Source organism: Canis lupus, chromosome 32 (assembly GCF_048164855.1).
Source record: "Canis lupus baileyi chromosome 32, mCanLup2.hap1, whole genome shotgun sequence".
NCBI lineage: Eukaryota > Metazoa > Chordata > Mammalia > Carnivora > Canidae > Canis > Canis lupus.
Genome location: NC_132869.1, coordinates 41,095,427 through 41,117,875, shown reverse-complemented (window position 1 = coordinate 41,117,875; position 22,449 = coordinate 41,095,427). Strand labels below are relative to the sequence as shown.

Genomic DNA, 22,449 nt, shown 5'->3' with positions numbered 1-22,449 from the left:
CATTTTCATCTGGGGATAAAATTAGAAAATGAAGCCCCAAAGCCTATTTCATCTGACAAAGACAACATATTTTAGTCTATCAGGAAGACCGTCCATGGCACAGACCATTTTACTGCAAGATACAAAGAATATATGAGAAACTGCCTCCACCAAAAGGCAAAGCAATATATGTCATGAACATTTCCTTGCCTGAGATGGATAGATAAGCACACAACAGAAGGAAAAACACTCAAATTGCTCTTTGAGGCAGACCAAACCCTTTTCCCACAGTAAATTCTTTGTATATACACATCAAAAACAGATTCAACAATCCATTTGGGAAAACCAAGGTCAGTTTGCAGCCTTGAACAGACCTAGTGGGGGATGGAGGGCAGTTCTCTGGGTGAGGTCTTGACAAAACGTGTCCTCTATGTGACTGAGCAGTTCTTTCACCTGGTGTGTCCAGCTCGGGCAGGGAGAGGAGAGTCTTGTTCGTGGGTGCTCTGGGTGCGTGCATGATGGACCAGGGCTTCCGTCTCCTGTGCCCCCCACCCCCATCGCATCCTGCCTTAACAGATGGCAGCCTCCGTGCTACTGTGAATTGTCACATCTGCCCTTCCCTGAGAGATGGGCCATCTCTTGAGATGAAGACTCCTCTTGCATGAATAGTTCTACATCTGTGTTAACTGCCCTACTGTCAGACCCTACCAGACGCCCTACTGTGGAGACCAGCCAGCATTCTCTGTGAGGCTCAGAAGGCTGAAGGAGAGAGCAGGCCTGCCCACTGCCCGGGCAGGAAGTGAGAGCTGCTGGCGCTAGGGACCATGCTTTTTGAGCGCAGGAGAGGGAAGGAGCCCTGGCCTGGGTGTTAGGGGACAAGTGTTAAATGGGCTCTGTGGCCTTAGGCAAGTCACTTAACCTGGTGACCTTTGCTTTCTCTACCCCTTAGAGCTGGCGCTGTGGGGAGCAGATCAAAAAATGGGTTGAAAGGGTTCTATAAAGTACACAGGATAGTAAAAATAAGAGCAAAATTATTCTCTTCCTCCTCTTTGATGACCTATTTTTCTCTGTTTCACGGCGTAGGGAACAAGAAAACAAGCTTTTCTTCCTCACTGCTGAAGAATCGAATTGTTTATAAGCCTCTGCTTATCAAACTTCCATATCAGTCCCCCTCTGGCCTATCTAGAGATCCCCCTGGAAAATCTATCATGGAATGATCTCTCAGTAACCACCCACAGTCAGTTCAATTAGCCAGAGAATTTTATTTACAACAGTTTGGCTTTATTTTTGGCAAGGAAACACGTGTGGATTTTCTATACACACACACACACACACACACACACACACACCTGCGTGTGCATGCAACCAAAGGTTAAGCAAGAAGGAGCATCAGAACTCTGAAATCTAACCAGTCTTTCTAGAGAAACACAGGTGGGGGGCAGAATCAAAGGCAACTTGTTTACTTCAATTTGGTTTAGGCAAGGGAAGGTGAGAATCACTTGGTCTTGGAGGTTCTTGGTATAGTTTTACACAACTGTTTTGCGAGAAAATTGCTAAAGGGGCTTTTCTTCTCTTTTTGGTCACTGAGGGTGGCTCATTATCTGTTGACAGCAAAAAGACAGAATCATGGACATAATACAGAACACAGAACTTGGAAGAAACTTCCAGATTAACTCTAAATGAACCCTCTCATTTTACATATCAGGAACCTGTGGCCTCCAGAGGGAGAAGGGTTTGCTCCAGATCATGGAGATGGGTGGGATGTGACCCTGGCTTTGCGCTCAGCCTCCAGCTTCCCGAGGCAGGCAGGAGACAGCGAGCCCGATGGCGGAGGGGTCATCAGGGTGCAAGTCACCCTGGTCTGGCCCAGAAACCAAGGTGCCTGGAGCCGAAAGGCCCATCTGTTGTAGTCCATTCACTCAAATGCGTTAACAAGCGAAGGAGACCCCGCCCAAAGCAGCGGTCGCAGCCAGGCCCCTCTCCCGGGGACTGCCTGTATCACCTGCAGCTGTGGTCACTGGGGGGGCCCGCCGGGCCCTGCCTCCCGGGGAGTCCCATCCCTGTCCTCTGTGGTGCAGCCTGCAGTGTCAGAGCTGCCCAGCCCCACCCCTGGCCCAGGCAGGAGTCACCAGGCCTTTGAGACCCAGGCCATTTTCAGTGGTGCCTGTGAAATCTAAGTTTCTCTTCCTGTTAGCTCTGGTGGAAGAGTCGTTGGCCTGCTGCCGGCCTCTCTGAGGCTTTTCCTCAGCCCCAACTGACAATATCTGGCTCCTGAGTGCCCCGGATGCTCCGATTTGGGAGTGATGAATCAGTCACAATTGTCCCGGGGCCCTCGGTCTCACCACTGCGTGAAGCGTGAAAAGGACAAGCTTCACGTCAGTGAGGCTGGGCTCTGTGCCCCCACCGCCCTCCTGGCCGCCCCCTCGACTTCCCACTGGCAGATGCGAGCCAGGGAGATCACCGGGAGTTTTTTTTTTCCACCGGGAGTTTAAAGGACAACCTCCACTCTGTCTCTGCCTCACTCTCCCCTCTCTCCCCACAATACAAACTGCTTGCCACAGTGAGCCTCCTGAAGGCCCAGCTCTGGCCACGCTCTCTATGTTCTACGTCCATAGACCAAAGTACTAACGTCTCGGCCAAATAAGGCCTGTCACCGTGTGCTGCCAGCTGACTCAGGGCACAGACGAGGGTCCTTCCAGCTGTGCCTGGGCCATGGGCACGACCACGCTTCTGCCTCTGCCTGTGTGGGTCCTCCACTCCCATTACCTCCTATCCCGGGGAGGCCTCCCCGGCACTCCAGACCGGGACACGGTCCCAGCACCCACTCCTCTGGTACTCAGACACAGGAGGGGCGCTTGTGATACTGCCCAGGACAGGCCCCTGCCGCCCTCGGGTACTGCTACCTGAATGGAGGTAAGAGGAGGATTTCCATAAAAAGTATCTCTACAAACGAAGTTTTAGATCTTTACCTTCTTTCTCATCCTTTTATAGTAGTGGTTCTCAACGGCGGGGGTGGGGGTTTGGGGATACTTTTGTCCCCCAGGGGACATTTACACTATCTAGAGATATTTTTGGTTATCATGAAGGGGGGGTGCCCCCTACAACAAAGGACTGTCCGGTCCCCAAAGTAAATATGTTGAGGCTGAGAAACCTTGTATTTGGGTAACTAACAAGTAGCAAAATGGATTCCTTTGTTTCTCTGGGTGATGCCAGCAAACAGTGAAATACCTAACATAAGTGCTGAGGACAGAAGAAAATTTGTTCAGCCTGAATCACCATGAACTGATATGATCAAAGGATGTCACTTACTCCTGCTTTGGAGTCACTCAGAAACATACTTGATGGCAGTCTAGCAGTGGCTCCCCACCCCCCGCCACTCTACAGTGGTGGGCTTCTCAGCACACACACTGCTTTTTGCTGCCGACTTCCAATTACAGGATGGTTACCTACAGGGGGGCAGCTCAGCCTCCCCGCACAGGGCCTGCTGAGTAAGGGACACCTATAGGACTGTTCCCACAGACAACACCTCTTGAGCACCCCCTTGTCTGGCCCTGTGCTAGCTTTGGGAACACAAAAATATGATAAAGTGGCTGTCCTCAAGGAGCTCCTAGTCTAGTGGGGACACAGAGTAGTAAACAAATAATTTCCGATACTGACTCCTTCCTGGCTAGGCCAATCTAACTTCCGTTTCCCTTTAAAAAGTCCTTTTGGGGAGGGAGACAATAACATAGAAAATAAAGCAGTGGAACCACATCGCTGATTAAAATCTATATTGCTATGGCAGCCCCTCTGAGACGAGATCAGCTCCTGGGTTTGCACCAGCTGGGCTTGTGGAGCTTGTAAATAATTAAAAGGTAATTGGAAGGGAGACCAAAGTATTAAGTGGATTTTTCACTCTCAGGGCAACCAGGGAGTTTCATTGCTGCCAGTCACATTATCTTTCAGGATTATATTCTTGTTCTCTACCGACACACGCAGCTCCAGATAGCAGTTGGAGGAGTAAACTAATTAGGCTGCTTAGACTGCTTTGAGAGGCCTGGAGATGGGAGGACACTGAGACTCAAAACTTTGTCTTTGTAAGCAAACCAGCAGTAATGGGCAGGCTACTGGGACAGCAATGAGGCTTTAGACGGTAAAGGAAGGGGGGGAGGAGAGAAAGGAGTTAACACAGAATAGTACCTGCTGGGGGCTGCCATTATAGCTCAGCCTAAGATAGAGAATTTCATTCCCAGGTCTCAGTAAAGCTGCTGATGCATAAAACCAAGGGATGCATGATCAGACATAAGCTGGATCCCAGGCAAGAGGCTCGTGGGAATAGCTCTCTCGTGCGGCTTTGTCCTGAGGGTGATGAAGGTGGAGCTACGCAGGTTGCTGAGGACCTTCTCCTAGAAAGGCTGGGTTTCTGGCCATGCTTCCTGAGGGGTGACCTGGCTGGTGAACCCACTGCTGTGACAGGATGTAAAGCCAGGAAGTTAAGTCACTGGGCTCAAGACTCAGTCACGCCAGTGTCCAAAGTGGACACGTCTGGGGAAGTGGGGTGGGAGTGAGAAGGAGAGATGGACAGAGAAGTGGGAAGACGCAGATGTCCATGTAACCTACAACAATTTAACTGCAGGAATGCCCCAACCAAGCCAGTGGGTGCAAAAATCAAAGAGCCAATGGATAAAAGAGGCTTTCCTTTTCATGGATCCTTTCAGACCCTCTCAACAAATCCTGAGGGACCTCTATTCTTTTATTGGCCTTTGTCAGTCTCTGTAAGACTAGGTACATCAACAGAAAACCCCACATACTAGTTTAGGTGGTTATGTCCAAGGTTGCTAGAAGGCTATGGAGAAAGTATATTTGAATTTGAAATACCTCCACAGAACAGTTAAATAGAAGAGAGCGTCACAAACAAGGCAAGACCAAATTTGGATGCATCACTCCACTCATTTTCTGCCCAGGTCCTCTCTGCCCATTTCGATCTCATTGTCTGCCAATTACTCTGCTAAGGCCAGAACCAGTTGGCAGGAAGCACCTCTTGTTCTCCTGGGCTAAGATGCTGGCACTCTGCAGTGAGGATGGCTAACAGTGACTTGCACACAGTAGGCACTCAATATTCACCGAGTTGAAAAAACTGAGTAGACTGCACACTCACCCCTCTTCTGCATAAAGATGAAGAGGTCATCCAGGAACTCTTTCCTTTCCGGATCACCGTCCAGTTCATACAGCTGCAGTCCCGGTCCCCCCAGAAAAAAAAAAACAAAAAAAACACAATGAAAAATTCCATCTAATGCAGGAAGTCTTACACTAGACATACACAACCATCTCTGTATCTCTCTGTATGACTGCAAATGTGACTCACAGACCACTCCTGTCCTTATTCCTTGGGGGGGGGGGGTGTGGATAGATACAACACCCCATGGCAGCACTGCCCCTTTTGTTATCACAGAGGAAACATTACAGACCTTGGCAAAATCTCTAGAGATCTCTCTTCCCCGGCCTCCATCTGCATCATCACTCCAGGTCAAACCACCGTTCTGAAGGGGAACAAAGCACAGAGTTCAGAAGGGAATAGACAGAGCGGCAGAGGGCAAGGCAATCATTCAGGGCAAAGATGAAGACCCTCAGCAACTGGGCTATCCTAGCTTAGTCTACCCCCTCTGCCCCTCCAACAGGGACATCTTTTGCTTTCAGTTACGGTTCCAAAGTAAATGGGAGTCAGGTGGAAAAATCACGCCCATTTGTTGGAAGAGGGCAGGTGTTACTTATCCTTGATAATCCTGGAAGAGGAGGACACAAAGGCCCAACTTTCTGAGAAGCTGCTCATCCCTAGCTGATCTTCCAGAAGCCATTACTGTGAGATGTACCACTTTTCTTCAGGTTCTGTATGGTATATGTGTTTGTATGATTTTTACGGAGTGTTTGTATACTATACAGAGTGTTATAAAGACACTGAGCCCAGCTTCCCTCATGACCCTATAAGTGGAAGGTAAAGGGTAGGAGGGAGCAGGACGCAGGTCCTGAAGTTCTGGCCTCTCAGCCAAGCCCCACTGCTAGAAGCCATTAAGTCTAGTGATATGAGGGCTCTCAGAGCTTGACATTATTCCCAAGGTACAGAGATTGTGCCACTAGGGTGAAATCCATTTCCATTAGAGAAATAATGAAAACCGAATCCTAATTTGATTGATTAGGTTAAACCAACACCATACAGTCAAACAGGAGAAAATGGCACATATGCCTTTGTTTATGTTCTTGGGACCCGCTTCCTGCCTATATTCAGTTGGGTTAACTCTTACTCCTCAAATTAGGCAACATCTTCCGGGGGAGGCCTTCCCTTCACTCTCAGCCGCACTTAGTACTCTGGAAGCAGTCTCTGTACGTTTCAAGTTTAGAATTTAACGTCTTTTGGAATTATCTATCTTCCTCACCACATTGTCAGCTCCTTAAGAATAAAAGTTTCTCATTCATCTTTGTACCTCCAACATACAGCACACTGCCTGGCACTTAATACACCCCAGTGAATGCTTGATGAACTATAATCATTGCTAAAAGTTAGTAATGGGACATTTGAATCACCTCTTCTAAAAATATACACATGTACTGTACAGAAGAGTCCAAAAGGCCCTTCACTAGTGGGGAATATGAACAGTAGACGTCTGCTATTCACTTATGCCACACTGGTCAACAGAGGACCCAGTGGATGGGACTGGATGCACCGAGCCTGTCACTCTCTCAGTTCACACACCCTCCCCCCAAGACAGGCACATGTGCAAGTACTGGGGTGTACGTATGGTTGGAGAGGGACATCTGGAGATGGGGAAAAGAGGTTTCTTGGGAGGACATTCTTTGTATTGCAAAGGGGTCGTGTTGTAAAACCTCGTCCATAAATACAAAAGCCTGGTCCAATTCCCTTCTTTCCTATCTCCCCCTCTAATCAAGCTTGCCTGAAAGCAAGAGGTATTATTCAGTTATATTTTGGGACCATACTTTGCTTCCCCTACTCAAAGAGTGCTCTGAAATGTAGACCTACTTTCTGATAGGAGCAATTTCGCTCACAGGAAAGTAAGTATAACCAAGAAGTGACACTCTGTCAGCTGAAATGAAACAGGCTACACCAAATTGTTTCCCTGCTTATCTCGTAAAAGATGTGTGTAAGGAAGTGCTCAGTAAATGCTATCTGACTGTGCACTCATCATGTCCCCAGGCAGACGTTGTTAGAGATCTCCCTACAGCTCTTCAGCTCAGGGAGGCAGGCCAATAATCAAGCAGGAGAAACATTATTAAAAAAAAAAAAAAAAAAGCTAAGATTCACCCCCACATTGTAATTACAGTCAACAGAAATCTGGTGTCATCTGGTGGCAACTAGCACAATGAATAATCAAGATGAATTATGCCTGTCAGGTCAGCAAAACCAGACAGAGTTACAGTCCCCCTTTCAAAGGATGCAGGAGATTGCCCTAATGCCCAGTGATTTTGTTTGAGCCAGTAATTCCTGCTGGAAAGTCAATTATCCTGGGAGCCCCTATCGGCTGAAAGACATTTAATGGGGGATCATTGCCGCTTCTGTTATGTCAGCTGTTTACTGCGGCAGCTCAATTCCCAGCTCTCTCTAGCTGGAGATCAGAAGCAGATTCTGTTCGCAGGAGGATTCTTTCTCTCTCGGTCACCAGGAGAGATGAAAACACAGGTTTTTGCTAATTACAGTAACTTCCAGGCACTCAGAATGCTCCCTGAGAAACGATTTAACACTCAGCTGGGTGGGGAGGACGGAATCCACAACCCCAACCCAGACAGGGCTTCCCACAGCAGGAGAAGAGTGTCAAAACAAGCACACCAGTGCAACCACCGTGTGACTACGTGTGAAAATAAACACCCAGGTGCGAGGGCTCGGCTCAGGAACAGAGGAGGACGCTTGGGGGGGGTGGGGGACGGGGAGGAAGGCAGCTGGGGGCTGTCCTGACCCCTTGGCTTTCTCCAGCTCTGCTCCAAAGAGCATCGGAGCCTGAGCAGACCTTGCACTATGGCCCCCTAAATATCAGAGCCTTAAAACGCTGCTTAGTGACAGGATTTTAGCCTGAAGCAGCCCTAGCTCTGTGACTGCGGGGGATGGACAGACCTGCCAGAACAGGACACCCAACTCTTTGGCAATCCCACTATCTGACCCATTCCACAGATAGGAATTTTAGTGATGATTTAAAGAAAACAAAGGGGAGTTTCCTAGGAGTGGAGGTGTTTTCTTTTGTCCAAGGCAAGAATAGGCCATTACTTAATCTAAAATATTCAGCTGGGGCCGATGGGGGAATTGTCCCCTCTCTTTGCGTTACTCTCTTTTGTCTTGGAAAACCCTGCTTCACAGGATTTTCTGGCTGAAGTGAGAGTAATTCCTGGACCCTGCCCACCCTTCGCAGTACAGCTGGAATGCTGTTTCCCGCACGAAGCCTCGACACCTTTCTCCTCTGGCTGTCAGCTGCTGGGTCGGCTGCTTGTGCCCCCGCCCCTGTCCCCAGTCTGCCTGTGGCTTGTCAGGATATCCCCAGCCGCCAGCACATAGAAAACACGGACACGTTCACTGAAAGGCAGGGATGGACTCCCCTACAGGGCCTCGAACCCCACAACTCCTCTCTTCTCCCTCCTCGTTAGGGGAAGGACCGACTACAGGTTTCTGCGGCTATTTTAGTGGTTCTTCACTCTCAACTACTGTAACACACAGCTCACGCAGGCACTTCGAGTTTAGGTGCAGGGTTCTTGGCCTATCGCTGGGCTGTGGGTGTGACTGCTGGAAGCCCACTGATGTTTCTCTTGGATGCCAAGTGTGGCCAACTGAGACTAAGGGTGGGGAGGAAAGTGGGGAGTAGCAGAATGTGGGTGTACGGAACACACGTCCAAAGGGAACCAGCTCGACGGCTTCGAGGGGTCCCCGAGAAAAGCATTTCAGCTGAAGGGCTGCTGCATGCAAGCCTATTGGCCAGGAAACAGACTGCGTGACCAGGAGGGCAGCAGGTAGCAGCACTCAAGAGCCCCGAAATGTGCAGGCGAGTCAACGGGAGCGAGTGGTCACTTAGGGCCATTTACAACCTTTCCAGCCTCTCCTACTTGTGAACTCTCCTATAGGCTTTGATCTCACCAGGAGCTCACAGGAAACTGACAGTTTGTTCCCAAATACCCACCCAAGACTAGCTTTGGCTACTATGTTCACGTTCAGCTTCTTTCCCCTGGGGAAGCCACGGTGCTGTGCCTTTAAATTCCTCAAAACTGGCAGTGGAAAGAAACCTGGGGAAAGGAGAAAGGGCGGTGCCAGGGGCTTAACAGGCATTTTCTCACTGAATAGTGTGATGTAGAGGTGGTTTAGAGATGGGAAAACAGTGGCTCAAAAAGCAAGCTACTTAACTGGCCCAGGGTCTCAGAGCTTCCAAGTGGCAGCACCAGCATGTAACAAACCCAGGCCTGGCTCTCTTTGTCATGCCATCCTGCCTCGTGGGTGGAAAGAACAGCAGAAGGTGTTCTCCTGGGACATCAGGAAAGGAGAGAGGGAGGAGGAAAAGAAGAAAATCCTCTGGCCACAGAATGCCTACAGTGCCAAGCCATGGCCCTCTCAAAGGGAGATTCTTATATTCCCTGAGTCATCTCATCGGTTACATCTGGGAATTACAGCCAACCAGGAAGCCAGCTTTCTCATACATCAAGGGCCTGGGAAACTTAACTAGGAAACTGGTGGGTACTGGAATATGAATTGCTAACCTTTCAACACTACCTGCAAAACAAAACATCCAGGGTAAGATGGGCCCCTGTCTTCCCCCAGTGGCCAAGGGATCAAGGAAAAGAGAAAGAGCGACAAAGCAGGTTATGTCTCTGGGAGGACCAGCGGAATATGGCACCTAGTGCTGTGACTTGCACATAAAAGGCCTTCAAAAAACAATGAGTCAGGGGATCCCTGGGTGGCGCAGCGGTTTGGCGCCTGCCTTAGGCCCGGGGCACGATCCTGGAGACCCAGGATCGAGTCCCACGTCGGGCTCCCGGTGCATGGAGCCTGCTTCTCCCTCTGCCTGTGTCTCTGCCTCTCTCTCTCTCTCTCTCTCTGTGACTATCATAAAATAAATAAAAATTAAAAAAAACAAAAAAAACAAAAAAAACAATGAGTCAAAGTCTAACCTGACTGCTCCTCAAAATTAAAACAGTACTTCCTCAACACCTCAACCCTGGAAGATCAAGAAGACAGCAGGAAAATGTATTCATTCCTTGAAAATTTAACGGTTGCCTTGCAGAAGAAAAGTGATGGTGTTTTTTCCTTTTCCTTTTTTCTGTACAGAACTAGAGTCACTGTGCAGAAGTTGTCAGGAGAACAATTTCAGGTGGACAGAAGGACTTCTCTAACAATCAGAACTGGCCAGGAATGGAGGGGGCCTTCTTAAGAGGTGGACAGCTTCCTACCCGTGGATGGCCATCTCTCTGGGACGTCACGCCGTGGAATCCAACATGAGACAAGGTTGCATGAGAGGGCCTCTAGAGGCCCTTTCTGTCCTGAGAAGCACAGACTCTATGACAAATTCATTCAACACTGATTTCCTGAGAACCCACCCAGGTAGAGCCTTGTACAAGCTGCTGAGAACACTCCCACCCCGCAAAAACTGGGAGTTTTACTGTGTAGTTGGAAAAACAAGCTGGACACACACAGCATTTAATAGAGCAAGTCAAAGTACCAATACACAAAGTGCCCAGGAGGTGGAAGAAAGGAGGGCAGCTCAGAGGTAGAGATAAAACTGGCCTGGAAGAATGGGTTGAGGGGAGATTTACAGTGTAAATGAGCATGGAGTGGGGGGATAAACAGGGCGTGTTTTGGCAGGGAGGATGCGAGTCTGAATAGTTGAGGTGGAAACAGGCTGTGAGATGCCTTGAATACCAGGAGGAAATTTAAACACTGAACTGTGAACAAGAGGGAAGCAGTGAATGTTTTCTGAACGGAAAAATAAATGATTAAACCAGTGTTTTAGATGATTTTAATGACCCACTTTTGTTGGAAAAAATATAACATAAATATGTAAATATATGTAGATACCTAATTAGATTGAGATGGGGAATTTTTCACTTTTCAGTTTTTCATTATATTCATTTACATACAAACATTTGATCACTTAGGATATACTAGATACTGTGAAGGGTTCTGAGGGAAAAAGAACAAGACTGTTAAGGACCTCTGATCTTGTGGAGCTTAATGGAAAGAGAGACAATTAAAAAAACAATTGCTTATTTTTTTCTAGATTAACTTTGAATCATCTGTCAAGATCTATGACTTGCAAAAAAAAAAAAAAAAAATCTATGACTTGCTCTCCTGCTTCTCCCTCGCCCCCAAAGAAAATCTGGATTGCACTGAAATTCTAGAATAATTTAGTGAACTAACACCTTCATAATAGGTAATCTTTCAAGTAAGGGAGCAGTATTACTCTTCATTTAACAAAATACACTTTGAATGGCCCTCAGTAATGATCTGCAGTATTAACATACTTTGTAAAATGCACAGAAGACCAGAGAGGGAAAGCCATCACTGGGGCTGGCTGGCTATGCAGGAGCCCATGCAGAATCCAGGGTGGGGCAGCAGGACCAGAGAGATGACTGGATCTGGACTAAGGGGATGAAAGAGAAAGAGGATGAATGTGAATCTATCTTATCCTGTGAAAGGTATGTTCTGATGGAAATGGAGAGACGCTGAGCAAGGAATCAAGCAGGAAGCCTTTGAGCACTAATGAAAATAGACCACTGTCTCCGGTGGATGGGGTGTGTGTGTGTGTGAGAGAGAGAGAGACAGAGACAGAGAGAGACAGAGAGAATATCCCACAACTCTGGAAGAAGCCAAGTTATGGAGGCTGGCAGTGGCAAGAGCCAAGCTTCTGGTGAGGAGAAAGGGAGAAATTCAACTAGTGTTTCCTGACCCAAGAAGGCTACCCTTGGGCCTTTTTTTTACTAGGATTTTGGAAAAGGAAAAAAAAAAAAAAAAAGCCCAACCAGACCACGCCTCCAAGATCTTAGGAGCCAGCACTGCATTCCTTAGAGCTGTACCTCCCCAGAGACAGGAGCGCCTGACTTTAAAAGCAATTAAGTATCTAGGCTATTTTAGGATTACTCCTTGACCACCTGGAATATCTTATTAAAGCACAGCTCAGATGTCCAAAGCAATTTTAGTTCCCATTCCTCACTCCTCCCCAAGGCAAGAGTTAACCCTTTCCTGCAGATTGAAAGCATAGCGGCTAAGCTTCCAACTCTTCACTTGGGCTCCCCATATTCTGGAACCTCTAAGAAAATGTCCTTTAGAATACCATTACACATACTGACAACCTTTATAGAGATCCTTGAATGTTCCCTGAAGACACAGAACAGTAATGATTCCTTTCTGTCTACTCTCTAAAATCTAATAGATTGTGAACCCCAAGGTCAAGGATCTGGGCAAATTCTTGGGGCCTAAATCACAAAGCAGTTATCAGCAAAAGAGGTAGACTTCAAAGGGGCTGATCTCAAACTCATGGATACTATTTAATTGCTCTGAAATATAAAATGTAAACAAAGTATTTGGGCTGAATATTGCTGCTGTTACTATTGTTATTTTTTAAATAAGCAACCCATAAACTACCTTCTCTTTGGTTAGACCTTAACTCTACTGCAGGTATCACCTATACTACACTGTGACTGCTCTACTGCTGGCCAGGCTGATAAGGTTGTGATGTTAAAAATCCAATTCCCAGCGAAGCCTGGGTGGCTCAGTGTCTGCCTTCGACTTAGGGCATGATCCGTGGTCCGGGTATCGAGTCCCACATTGGGCTCCCTGCAAGGACCCTACTTCTCCCTCTATGTCTCTGCCTCTGTGTGTCTCTCATGAATAAATAAATAAAATCTTAAAAAAAAAAAAAAAGTCCAATTGCCAGATTTTAGTAGGAAGAAAAGAAAAACACCTTTGCCCTCCCACCACTTTTAACTGATTCCAGGAGGTAATGGGACATGCACAACAGGGTAATGGGCAGGATTATAGGAGAATCCTAAGAGGCGGCTGAAGCCCCAGGAAGTAAAACAGATATTGTTATAAGCAACGCTGTTGGACTACAAAACCCTCCTGATAAGATCAGGATTACTGCTCTTAGCTAAATCTCTCAGGCCTTGGAAGCACTAGAGTTATAATTATCAGATGCACACCTTCCGCTGTCAGGTAACTTTAGCAGGAACCAGAAAGTGCCTCCCCACCTCTTACTAGCAGCAAAAATCAATTCAAACTCGGTGGCTTGGAAAAGAGCTAAGGGACACTTTTCTGATTAAGCAGTAGAAAGGAGGAAGAGCGGGGGAGGGGAGAGGACAGCGTCCTACTTTCCCATCTAGGCACACATTCCCTCCAGGCCCTACCCAAGAAGACCGTCCAGAAATGGGGTATTTCTACAAAGGGAGGAAGAAAAACTAAAGGGCAGTGTTGGTGATGAGGATACGCTCTGCCAAAGAGTGAACCAGCCCAGCCAAGTCTAAGTCTGAGCCACAGAGCAGACCCACCCTGCTGAGCAAAGAGCCCAACACGGGGCTCCATCCCAGGACCCTGAGATCATGACCTGGGCCGAAACCAAGAGTAAACAGGACACTTAACCAACTGTGCCACCCAGGTGCCCCAGAAGTAGATTAAAAAAAAAAAAGATTTTTTTTTTAACTGATCTCTACACCCAATGTGGGGCTCAATTCAGAACTCAGAGATCAAGAGTCCATCCATGCTTCATCGACTGAGCTAGCCTGGCACCCCCAAGCTACAGATTATAAGAAGAATACATTTTTAAAAAATGCTATTATGAATTATTTTATAAAGTAAAAAAACAAAACAAAAAACCCTCCTTTCATTTCAACTCTGGTATGTTACAGAGTGGGTTTCCTCATGCAGAAAACAGTTGCACTTTGTGTTTAAAAGTCAGCCCCTGTGATGACTGGGTGGCTCAGTGGGTGAGCGTCTGCCTTTGGCCAGGGCATGATCCTAGGATCTGGGATTGAGTCCCACATTGGGCTCCTTGCATGGAGCCTGCTTCTCCCTCTGCCTAGGTCTGTCTCTCTTTCTCTGTGTCTCACATGAATAAATAAAAAAAAGAAAAGAAAATCATTAAAAAAAAAAAAAAAGGTCAGCCCCTGTTACAATTCTGAGAACTTCTCCTAAGGCTTCTCCCCCCCAACCTGATCCCACAGGTGGCACCACAGTGTGCGTGTCCGGTGTCCCCTGCCCTATGCTGCCTGCCACCTCTCCCAGGCTGTGGTCCCTCATACACAGTGACTTACAGTTCTGTAAGGCCAATGTGCCAGCACAGGGTCTGGCAGATGGCAGGGGCTCAAGTGGACATCAGTACCTGAAGCACAAGCTATGGGCATATACTCAGGAGGATCACCGCAGGCTAAGTAACGAACTGGGGGAAAGCAAACCCTTATAAGAAGGTGGCCTTCTGGGACCGCCTGGTGGCTCAGGGGTTCAGAGCCTCCCTTTGGCCCAGGGTGTGATCCTGGAGTCCTGGGATCGAGTCCCACATCGGGGTCCCTGCATGGAGCCTGCTTCTCCCTCTGCCTGTGTCTCTGCTTCTCTCTCTGTGTGCTCTCATGAATAAATAAATAAAATCTTTAAAAACAACAACAAATAAGGTGGGCTTTAAGTTCCAAAAACATAATTCTATAAAAGGGACTTTGAAGGCAACATAAACCATTTCCTAAAGACAGCAGTTTAATTTTTTAACAAGATTTTATTTATTTGAGACAGAGCGAGCAAGTGAGTACGAGCTAGGGGGAGGAGCAGAGGGAGACGGAGCAGTAGACTGCCAGGCCCTGTTCCAGTATTTTAAGTGTATTAAACACTTAAACTTCAGCACAATTCTGAGGAGTACTATTATTACCTCCATTTTTCAGACAAGAAAACCAAGGCACAAGGAACGCATGAGGGAACATCTGGCAGAAAGGTACAAAACAACTGAACAGAGGAGTCTGAGAATCAAATGCAGGCAGCGCCTTTTCAAGCCCCTGCTTGTAACTGCTTTACTGTCCCAGTCTCCTACTGATCTTGTAACTCTGTCCTATGAATCTACCCTAAGGAAATGATTAGAAATACAGTGCAGTTTTTTTTAAACTTAAGATTTTATTTAAAAAAATAAAATAAAATAAAAAAGATTTTATTATTTATTCATGAGAGACACACAGAGGCAGAGACCTAGGCAGAGGGAGAAGCAGGCTCCACGTAGGGAGCTCGACGTGGGACTCGATCCCGGGACTCCAGGATCATGCCCTGGGCCGAAGGCAGCGCTAAACCACTGAGCCACCCAGGAATCCTCACTTTTATTTATTTATTTTTAAAGATTTATTCATTTATTTGTTTATGATAGACACACACAGAAAGAGAGAGAGAGAGAGAGAGAGAGAGGCAGAGACAATGGAGGAGGGAGAAGCAGGCTCCATGCCGGGAGCCCAACGTGGGACTCGATCCTGGGACTCCAGGATTGCACCCTGGGCCAAAGGCAGGTGCCCTAAACCGCTGAGCCACCCAGGGATCCCCCTCACTTTTATTTATAATAGCAAAAAATTAGAAACAGTCCAGATGTCTGACATTAAGGCAACAGACAACACATGACGGTGCCACCTCTGTGACAGAACACTGCTTAGCCAATCAAAGGTAGCCTTGCTTTTATAAAACATTTGATCTCTATTTTGTATTCTTTCCAGATGTAATGAAGATCTATATACAAAAATACAATCATAAAATAATAATAATATATACACTTGGGGTGCCTGGGGGGCTCAGTTAGTTGAGTGTCTACCTTTGGCTTGAGTCACGATCTCGGGGTCTTGGGATGGAGCTGTGAGTTGGGCGCTCCGCTCAGTGGGGAGTCTGCATCTCCCTCTGTGAATGCTCTCTCTCTCTCTCAGATAAATGAATGACATCTTAAAAAAATACACACACACACACACACACACACACACACACACACACACATAATCCTGGGGAGAGGGGGGCCTTTTAAAATATGAGAGAAACCATAAAGGGAAATATCAATTGATTTAGCTACATCAAAATGTCAACTCCTACTTGATGAAAGGATTACAAGATGAAGGACCAGCAAATGTGAAAAATACTTGCAACATAAAGACAAGGGCCTATGCACAAGTTATTACAGCTCAATAAAACAAAGGTAACCAAATAGAAAAATAGGTAAAGGTAACAAAACACAAACCAAAACTCATGGAATGTAGCAGAAGCAGAACTGAGAGGGAAATTTATAGCAATAAACGCCTACATTAAAAAAGATATCAAACAACCTAACTCTACATATCAAAGAACTAGAAAAAGAACAAACTAAGCCCAAAGTTAGCTGAAGGAAGGAAGTATCAAGATTGGAACAGAAATAAACAAAACAGGCACTAGAAAAACAACAGAAAAACATCAACAAAACTAACAGTTATTTTTCTGAAAAGGTAACAAAATTGTCAAACCTTGAGCTAAACTAAAAATTCTTAGAAACTTACCACCTACCAAGATGAAATTATGAAGAAATAGAAAACCTGAACAGACTGAATCAGAATCCAAACCTACCAACAAAGAAAAGGCCAGAATCAGATGGTTTCACAAGTAAATTCTACCAAACATTTAAAAAAGAATTAACATCCAATCCTTCCCAAACTCTTCTAAATTCTTTTTTTTTTAAATTTATTTATTTATGATAGTCAGAGAGAGAGAAAGAGAGAGAGAGAGAGAGAGGCAGAGAGACAAGCAGGCTCCATGCACCGGGAGCCCAACGTGGGATTCGATCCCGGGACTCCAGGATCGCGCCCTGGGCCAAAGGCAGGCGCCAAACCGCTGCGCCACCCAGGGATCCCTCTTCTAAATTCTGTTTATGAGCTCAGCATTACCCTGATAACAAAGCCAGAGAAAGACACCACAAGGAAACTACCTGATAAATACTGATGCAAAATCCTTCATAAAACACTGCAAACCACAATCAACAGCACATTAAAAGGATCATATACCGTGATCAAATGGAATTGATGCCCTGGGATGCAAGGATGATTCAACACACAAAAAATTAATCAAGGGGATATACCACATTAACAGGTGGAAGGATGAAAAATCACACGATTATCTCAATAGATGCAAACAAAAATTTGACAAAATTTAACATCCTTTCATGACAAAGATACTCAATAAACTTAGGAACAGAAACATATTACTTCAACATTTTAAAGGCTGTGAATGAAAAGCCCACAGCTAACACCATACTCAATGGTGAAAAACTAAAAGCTTTTATTCTAAGGTCAGGAACAAGGCAAGGATGCCTATTCCTACCATTTCTATTCAACATAGTACTAGAAGTCCTAGCTGGAACAATTAGGCAAGAAAAAGAAATAAAAAGCATCCATACTGGAAAGGAAGAAATAAAATTATCTCTGTTTGCAGATGACATGATCTCCTATGTAGAAAACTAAAGATTCCACATACCAAAAAAACCCATTAGAACTAAAAAGTGAGGGCAGCCCGGGTGGCTCAGCGGTTTAGCGCCGCCTTCAGCCCAGGGCCTGATCCTGGAGACCCGGGATCGAGTCCCACGTCAGGCTCCCTGCATGGAGCCTGCTTCTCCCTCTGCCTGTGTCTCGGCCTCTCTCTCTCTCTGTCTCTCATGAATAAATAAATAAAATCTTAAAAAAAAAAAAAGAACTAAAAAGTGAATTCTGGGAAGTTTCAGGATACAAAATCACACAAAAATCAGTTGTGTCTCTCTACACTGACAACGAACAACCGAAGAAGGAAATTAAGAAAACAATTCCATATTCAACAGCATCAAACAGAATAAAATACTTAGGAATAAACCTAACTAGGACGGGGAAAGACTTGTGCACTACAAAATACTGGTGAAAAAATTAAAGAAGATACAGAAAAATGGAAAGACATTCCATGGTCATGGATGGGAAGACCTAATATTAGAATATCCATACTACCCAAGGAGATCTATAGGTTCAATCAACCCTCACCAAAAGCCCAGTGGCATTTAAAAAATAGAAATAGAAAAAAACAATTCTAGAATTCATATGGAACCACAAAGGATCCCAAATAGCTGAATTTTTTTTTTTTTTTAAAGATTTTATTTATTTATCAGAGAGAGAGAGACAGACAGGTAGAGGAAGAAGCAGGCTCCATGCAGGGAGCCCGACGTGGGACTCGATCCTCGGTCTCCAGGATCATGCCCCGGGCTGAAGGCGGCGCTAAACTGCTAAGCCACCGGGGCTACCCAGTTGAATCAATCTTGAGAAAGAACAAAGCTGAGGCCTCATACTTCCTAATTTCAAAATATATCTCAAAACTACAGTGATCAAAACAGCGTATCTGGCATAATGACAGATATTACAGACCAACAGAACAGAATGCAGAGTCCAGAAATAAACCCGCATATGTATGGTCAATTGATCTTTGAAGGATATCAAGAATGCACAATGGGGAAAGGATAGTCTCTTCAACAAAAGGTGTCAGGAAAACTGAATATCCACATGCACAGAATGAAAACGGACTCTTAGCTCATACTATACATAAAAGACTTAAATATAATACCTGAAACTACAAAATTCGTGGAAGAAAATATAGAATGAAAGCTGCATGACACAGGTGTTGGCAATGATTTCTTGGATAAGACACAGGCAACAAGAGTAAAAATAGACAAATGGGACTACAACAAAATAAAAAGCTTTTGCACAGCCACGGAAACAATCAACAGAGCAAGAGGCAACATACAGAATGGAAGAAAATATTTGGGTGCTTGGGTGGCTCAGTGGTTGAGCCTTTGGCTCAGGTCATGATCCTGGGGTCGGGTCCCATATAGGGCTCCCTGCAGGGAGCCTGTTTCTCTCTCTGCCTATGTTTCTGCCTTTCTCTGTGTGTCTCTCATGAATAAAATCCTTTAAAAAAATTTCAAAATTAAAGAAAAAAATGGAAGAAAACATTTGCAAATCATCTATCTGATAAGGGGTTAATATCCAAAAGATGTAAGAAACTCCTACAGGGGTGCCTGAGTGGCTCAGTCAGCTAAGCATCCAACTCTTGATTTGGGTTCAGGTCATGATCTCCGGGTCATGAGATAGAGCCCTGTGTTGGGCTCCGCACTGAGCAGGTAGCCTGTTTCTCTCTCTCTTCCTTGTCCCCTGCACTATCCCCCAAATAGATAAATAAACTTTACAAAAAAAAAAAAAAAAGAAGAAGAAGAAGAAGAAGAAGAAGAAGAACCTCCTACAACTTATGGCAAAAAAAAAAAAAAAAAAAACCTCCCAAATAACTCAATTACAAAGGGAGTAAATACTTGAACAGACACTTCTCCAAAGAAGACATCCAGATGGCCAACAGACACATGAAAAGATGTTCAACAACACTAATCATTAGGAAAATGCAAATCAAAGCCAATGAGATGTCGCTCACATCTGTTAGGATGGCCATTGTAAAAACAAACAGAAAATAACGTATTGGAGAAGATGTGGAGAAACTAGAATCTTTGTGCACTGTTAGTGGGAATGTAAAATGGTACAGCCAATCTGGAGAACAGTATGGAGGTTTCTGAAAAAATAAAAAACAGAACTACCATATGATATAGCAATCCCAATTCTGGATTATTTATCCAAAAGAATCAGGATTGGGGAGGAGGGTGGAGGATTCAGGAGATTAGGTTATGGACACTAAGGAGGGCATTTGATGAGCACTGGGTGTTATACTATATGTTAGCAAATTGAATTTAAATTAAAAATAAACACATAAATACATAAATAAATAATTTGATCATCAAACAACAACAAAAAAAGAATCAAGATCTTAAAGAAATACCTGCACTCTCATGCTCATTGCAGCAGGGTTCACAATAATCAAAATATGGAATCAACCTAAGTGTTCATCGATGGATGAATGAATAATGAAAATGTGGCATACCAGAAATAAACCCATGCTTATATGGTCAATTAACCTATAACAAAGGAGGCAAGAATGAGTACACAATGAGGAAAAGACAATCTCTTCAATAAATGGCACTGGGAAAATTGGACAGCTACATGGAAAAGAATGAAACTGAACCACTTTCTCACACCAGACACAAAAATAAACTCAAAATGGGTCAAAGACCTAAATATGAGACCTCCAACCATAAAAATCCTAGAAGAAAACACAGGTTGTAATTTCTTTCACATTGGCCTTAGCAGCATTTTCCTAGATTTGTCTCAAGAGGCAAGGGAAACAAAAGCAAAAATAAACTACTGAGACTACGTCAAAATGAAAAACTTTTGCACAGCAAAGGAAACCATCAACAAAAGGCCACCTACTGAATGGGAGAAGATATCTGCAAATGATATATTCAAAAGGAATATCCATAATATATAAAGAACTTATACAATTCAACACCAAAAAAAACCCAAATAGTCTGGATTTAAAAATGGGCGGAGGACCTGAACAGATACTTTCCTAGAGACATACAAATGGCTAATAGACACATGAAAAGATGAATCATCAGGGAAATACCAATCAAAATCACAATGAGATACCACCTTACACCTGTTAAAATGGCTAGAATCAAAAAGACAAGGGGTGCCTGGCTTGCTCAGCCACTGGAGCATGTGACTCTTGATCTCAGGTTGTGAGTTTGAGCTCCATATTGGGTGTGGAGATTACCTAAAAATAAAAATCTTAAGAAAAAAAAAAGACAAGAATAACAAGTATCGGTGAGAAAGTGAAGAAAAATAATCCTGGTGCACTGTTTGTGGGAATGTTAACTGGTATAGCCACATTAGTAAGGAGGTTCCTCAAAATTTAAAGATGGAAATATCGTATCATGTAGTAATTCCACTACTGGGTGTTTACCCAAAGAAAATGAAAACACTTAATTAAAAAAGATATGTGCATTCTTATGTTTACTGCAGCAGTATTCATTATTTACAAAAGCCAAGATATGGAAGCAACTAAAGTATCCATTGATAGAAGGATCCATTGATGGATGAATGGATAAAGATGATGTGGTATATATACATAACACATTCACACACATATACACATATGTGTCACCATTATTCAGCCATAAAAAAGAGTAAGATCTTGCTACTGGCAGCAACATGGATGGGCCTAAAGGGTATGATGCTAACCGAAATAAGTCAAACAGAGAAAGACAAGAACCATATGATTTTACTTACCTGTAGAATCTAAACAAATGAGTAAACAAAGAAAAAGCAGAAACAGACCCAGAAACACAAAGAAAGAACTGATGGTTGCCAGAGGGCAAGGAGATAGGAAGATGGGCAAAATGAGTGAAGGGGAGTGGGATGAATAAGCCATGAGGATAAAAGATACAGTATAGAGAACCCAGTCAGTGATATTATAACAGTGTTGCATGGTGACAGGTGGTAGCTACACTTGTGGTGAGCACAGCAGAAAGTAGAGACTTGTGCAATCACTATGTTGTACACCTGCAACTAATGCGTGTCAACTCTATTCAGTTGCAGAATAAGACTGAGTCATTAAAAAGAAGAAAATCCTGCAGGATGTGGTAACATAGATGAACCTGGAGAGCATTATGCTAAATAATGAAAATATTTCAATTAAAAGTTAAATAAATGAAAGTGAATAAGCTAGTCATATAAGGACAGAAACTGCAGGAATACACTTACATACGATATCTAAAGTAGTCAAACTCATCAAGTAGAAAGGAAAATGGTGGTCACTAGGGGCTGATGGGGTAGGAACATGGGGAGTAAGTTTCCATTATGTAAGATGAAAAAGTTCTAGAGATCTGTACAACACTGTTTATAGTTAATAGGTACTGTACACTTAAAATTTTGTTAGGAGGGTAATCTCATGTGTTTTTACAATTAAAAAAAGAAAGAAAAATGGACAAAGGCCACAAGCACAAGCAAGATAAGGCAAGAATAAATACAAAAGGCAAACAGGAAAAGAACAATATACATGTATCTATCCTCTCAGGATAATCTCACCTACCACAGAAATGCAGACACTAAGGCATAGGGTTACACCAGCATCTACAAAGGTAGTTTAATTTATACTAAATGCATACACATAACACACATACTCTTTTCTAACACATTCTGTAACTACACAGTTAAGTAGGTAAATATACAGAAGCAGCCCTAGAAGCTGATTCATGCCAACTGCAGTCTCCTGTGGGATGGGATGAGGTGAGGTGGAAGGGAGCAGGGAAAGCAACAGAACACTGTATATATATATATATATATATATATATATATATATATATATTTTAAAGTATTTTATTTATTAATGAGAGACGCACAGAGAGAGACAGAGATGTAGGGAGAAGGACAAGCAGGCTCCCTGCAGGGAACCTGATGTGGAACTCGATCCCAAGACTCTGGGATCATGACCTGAGCCAAAGGCAGACACTCAACCACTGAGCCATCTAGATGTCCTGAACACTGTATTTTTTTAAACTATAAATTTTTATTCTGCATTTTCCTATGTGG

The 22,449-nt window shown here is 44.4% G+C and overlaps 1 protein-coding gene across 12 annotated transcripts in view; it reads right to left on the bottom strand.

The window, feature by feature from the left end:
* Positions 1-22,449, bottom strand: part of ARID3B (AT-rich interaction domain 3B) — a 54,021-nt gene that overhangs the window by 14,860 nt on the left and 16,712 nt on the right. For all 12 annotated transcript variants that reach the window (XR_012022952.1, XM_072809642.1, XM_072809639.1 and 9 more), the window contains 2 exons: positions 5,427-5,498; positions 5,117-5,189 (listed from right to left, as the gene is read on the bottom strand). Coding sequence is in view for 11 of the 12 variants with exons in the window: in XM_072809642.1 (XP_072665743.1) it covers positions 5,117-5,189; positions 5,427-5,498 (145 nt within the window). In the remaining variant the exon portion in view is untranslated. The remainder of the gene's footprint in view (positions 1-5,116; positions 5,190-5,426; positions 5,499-22,449) is intronic.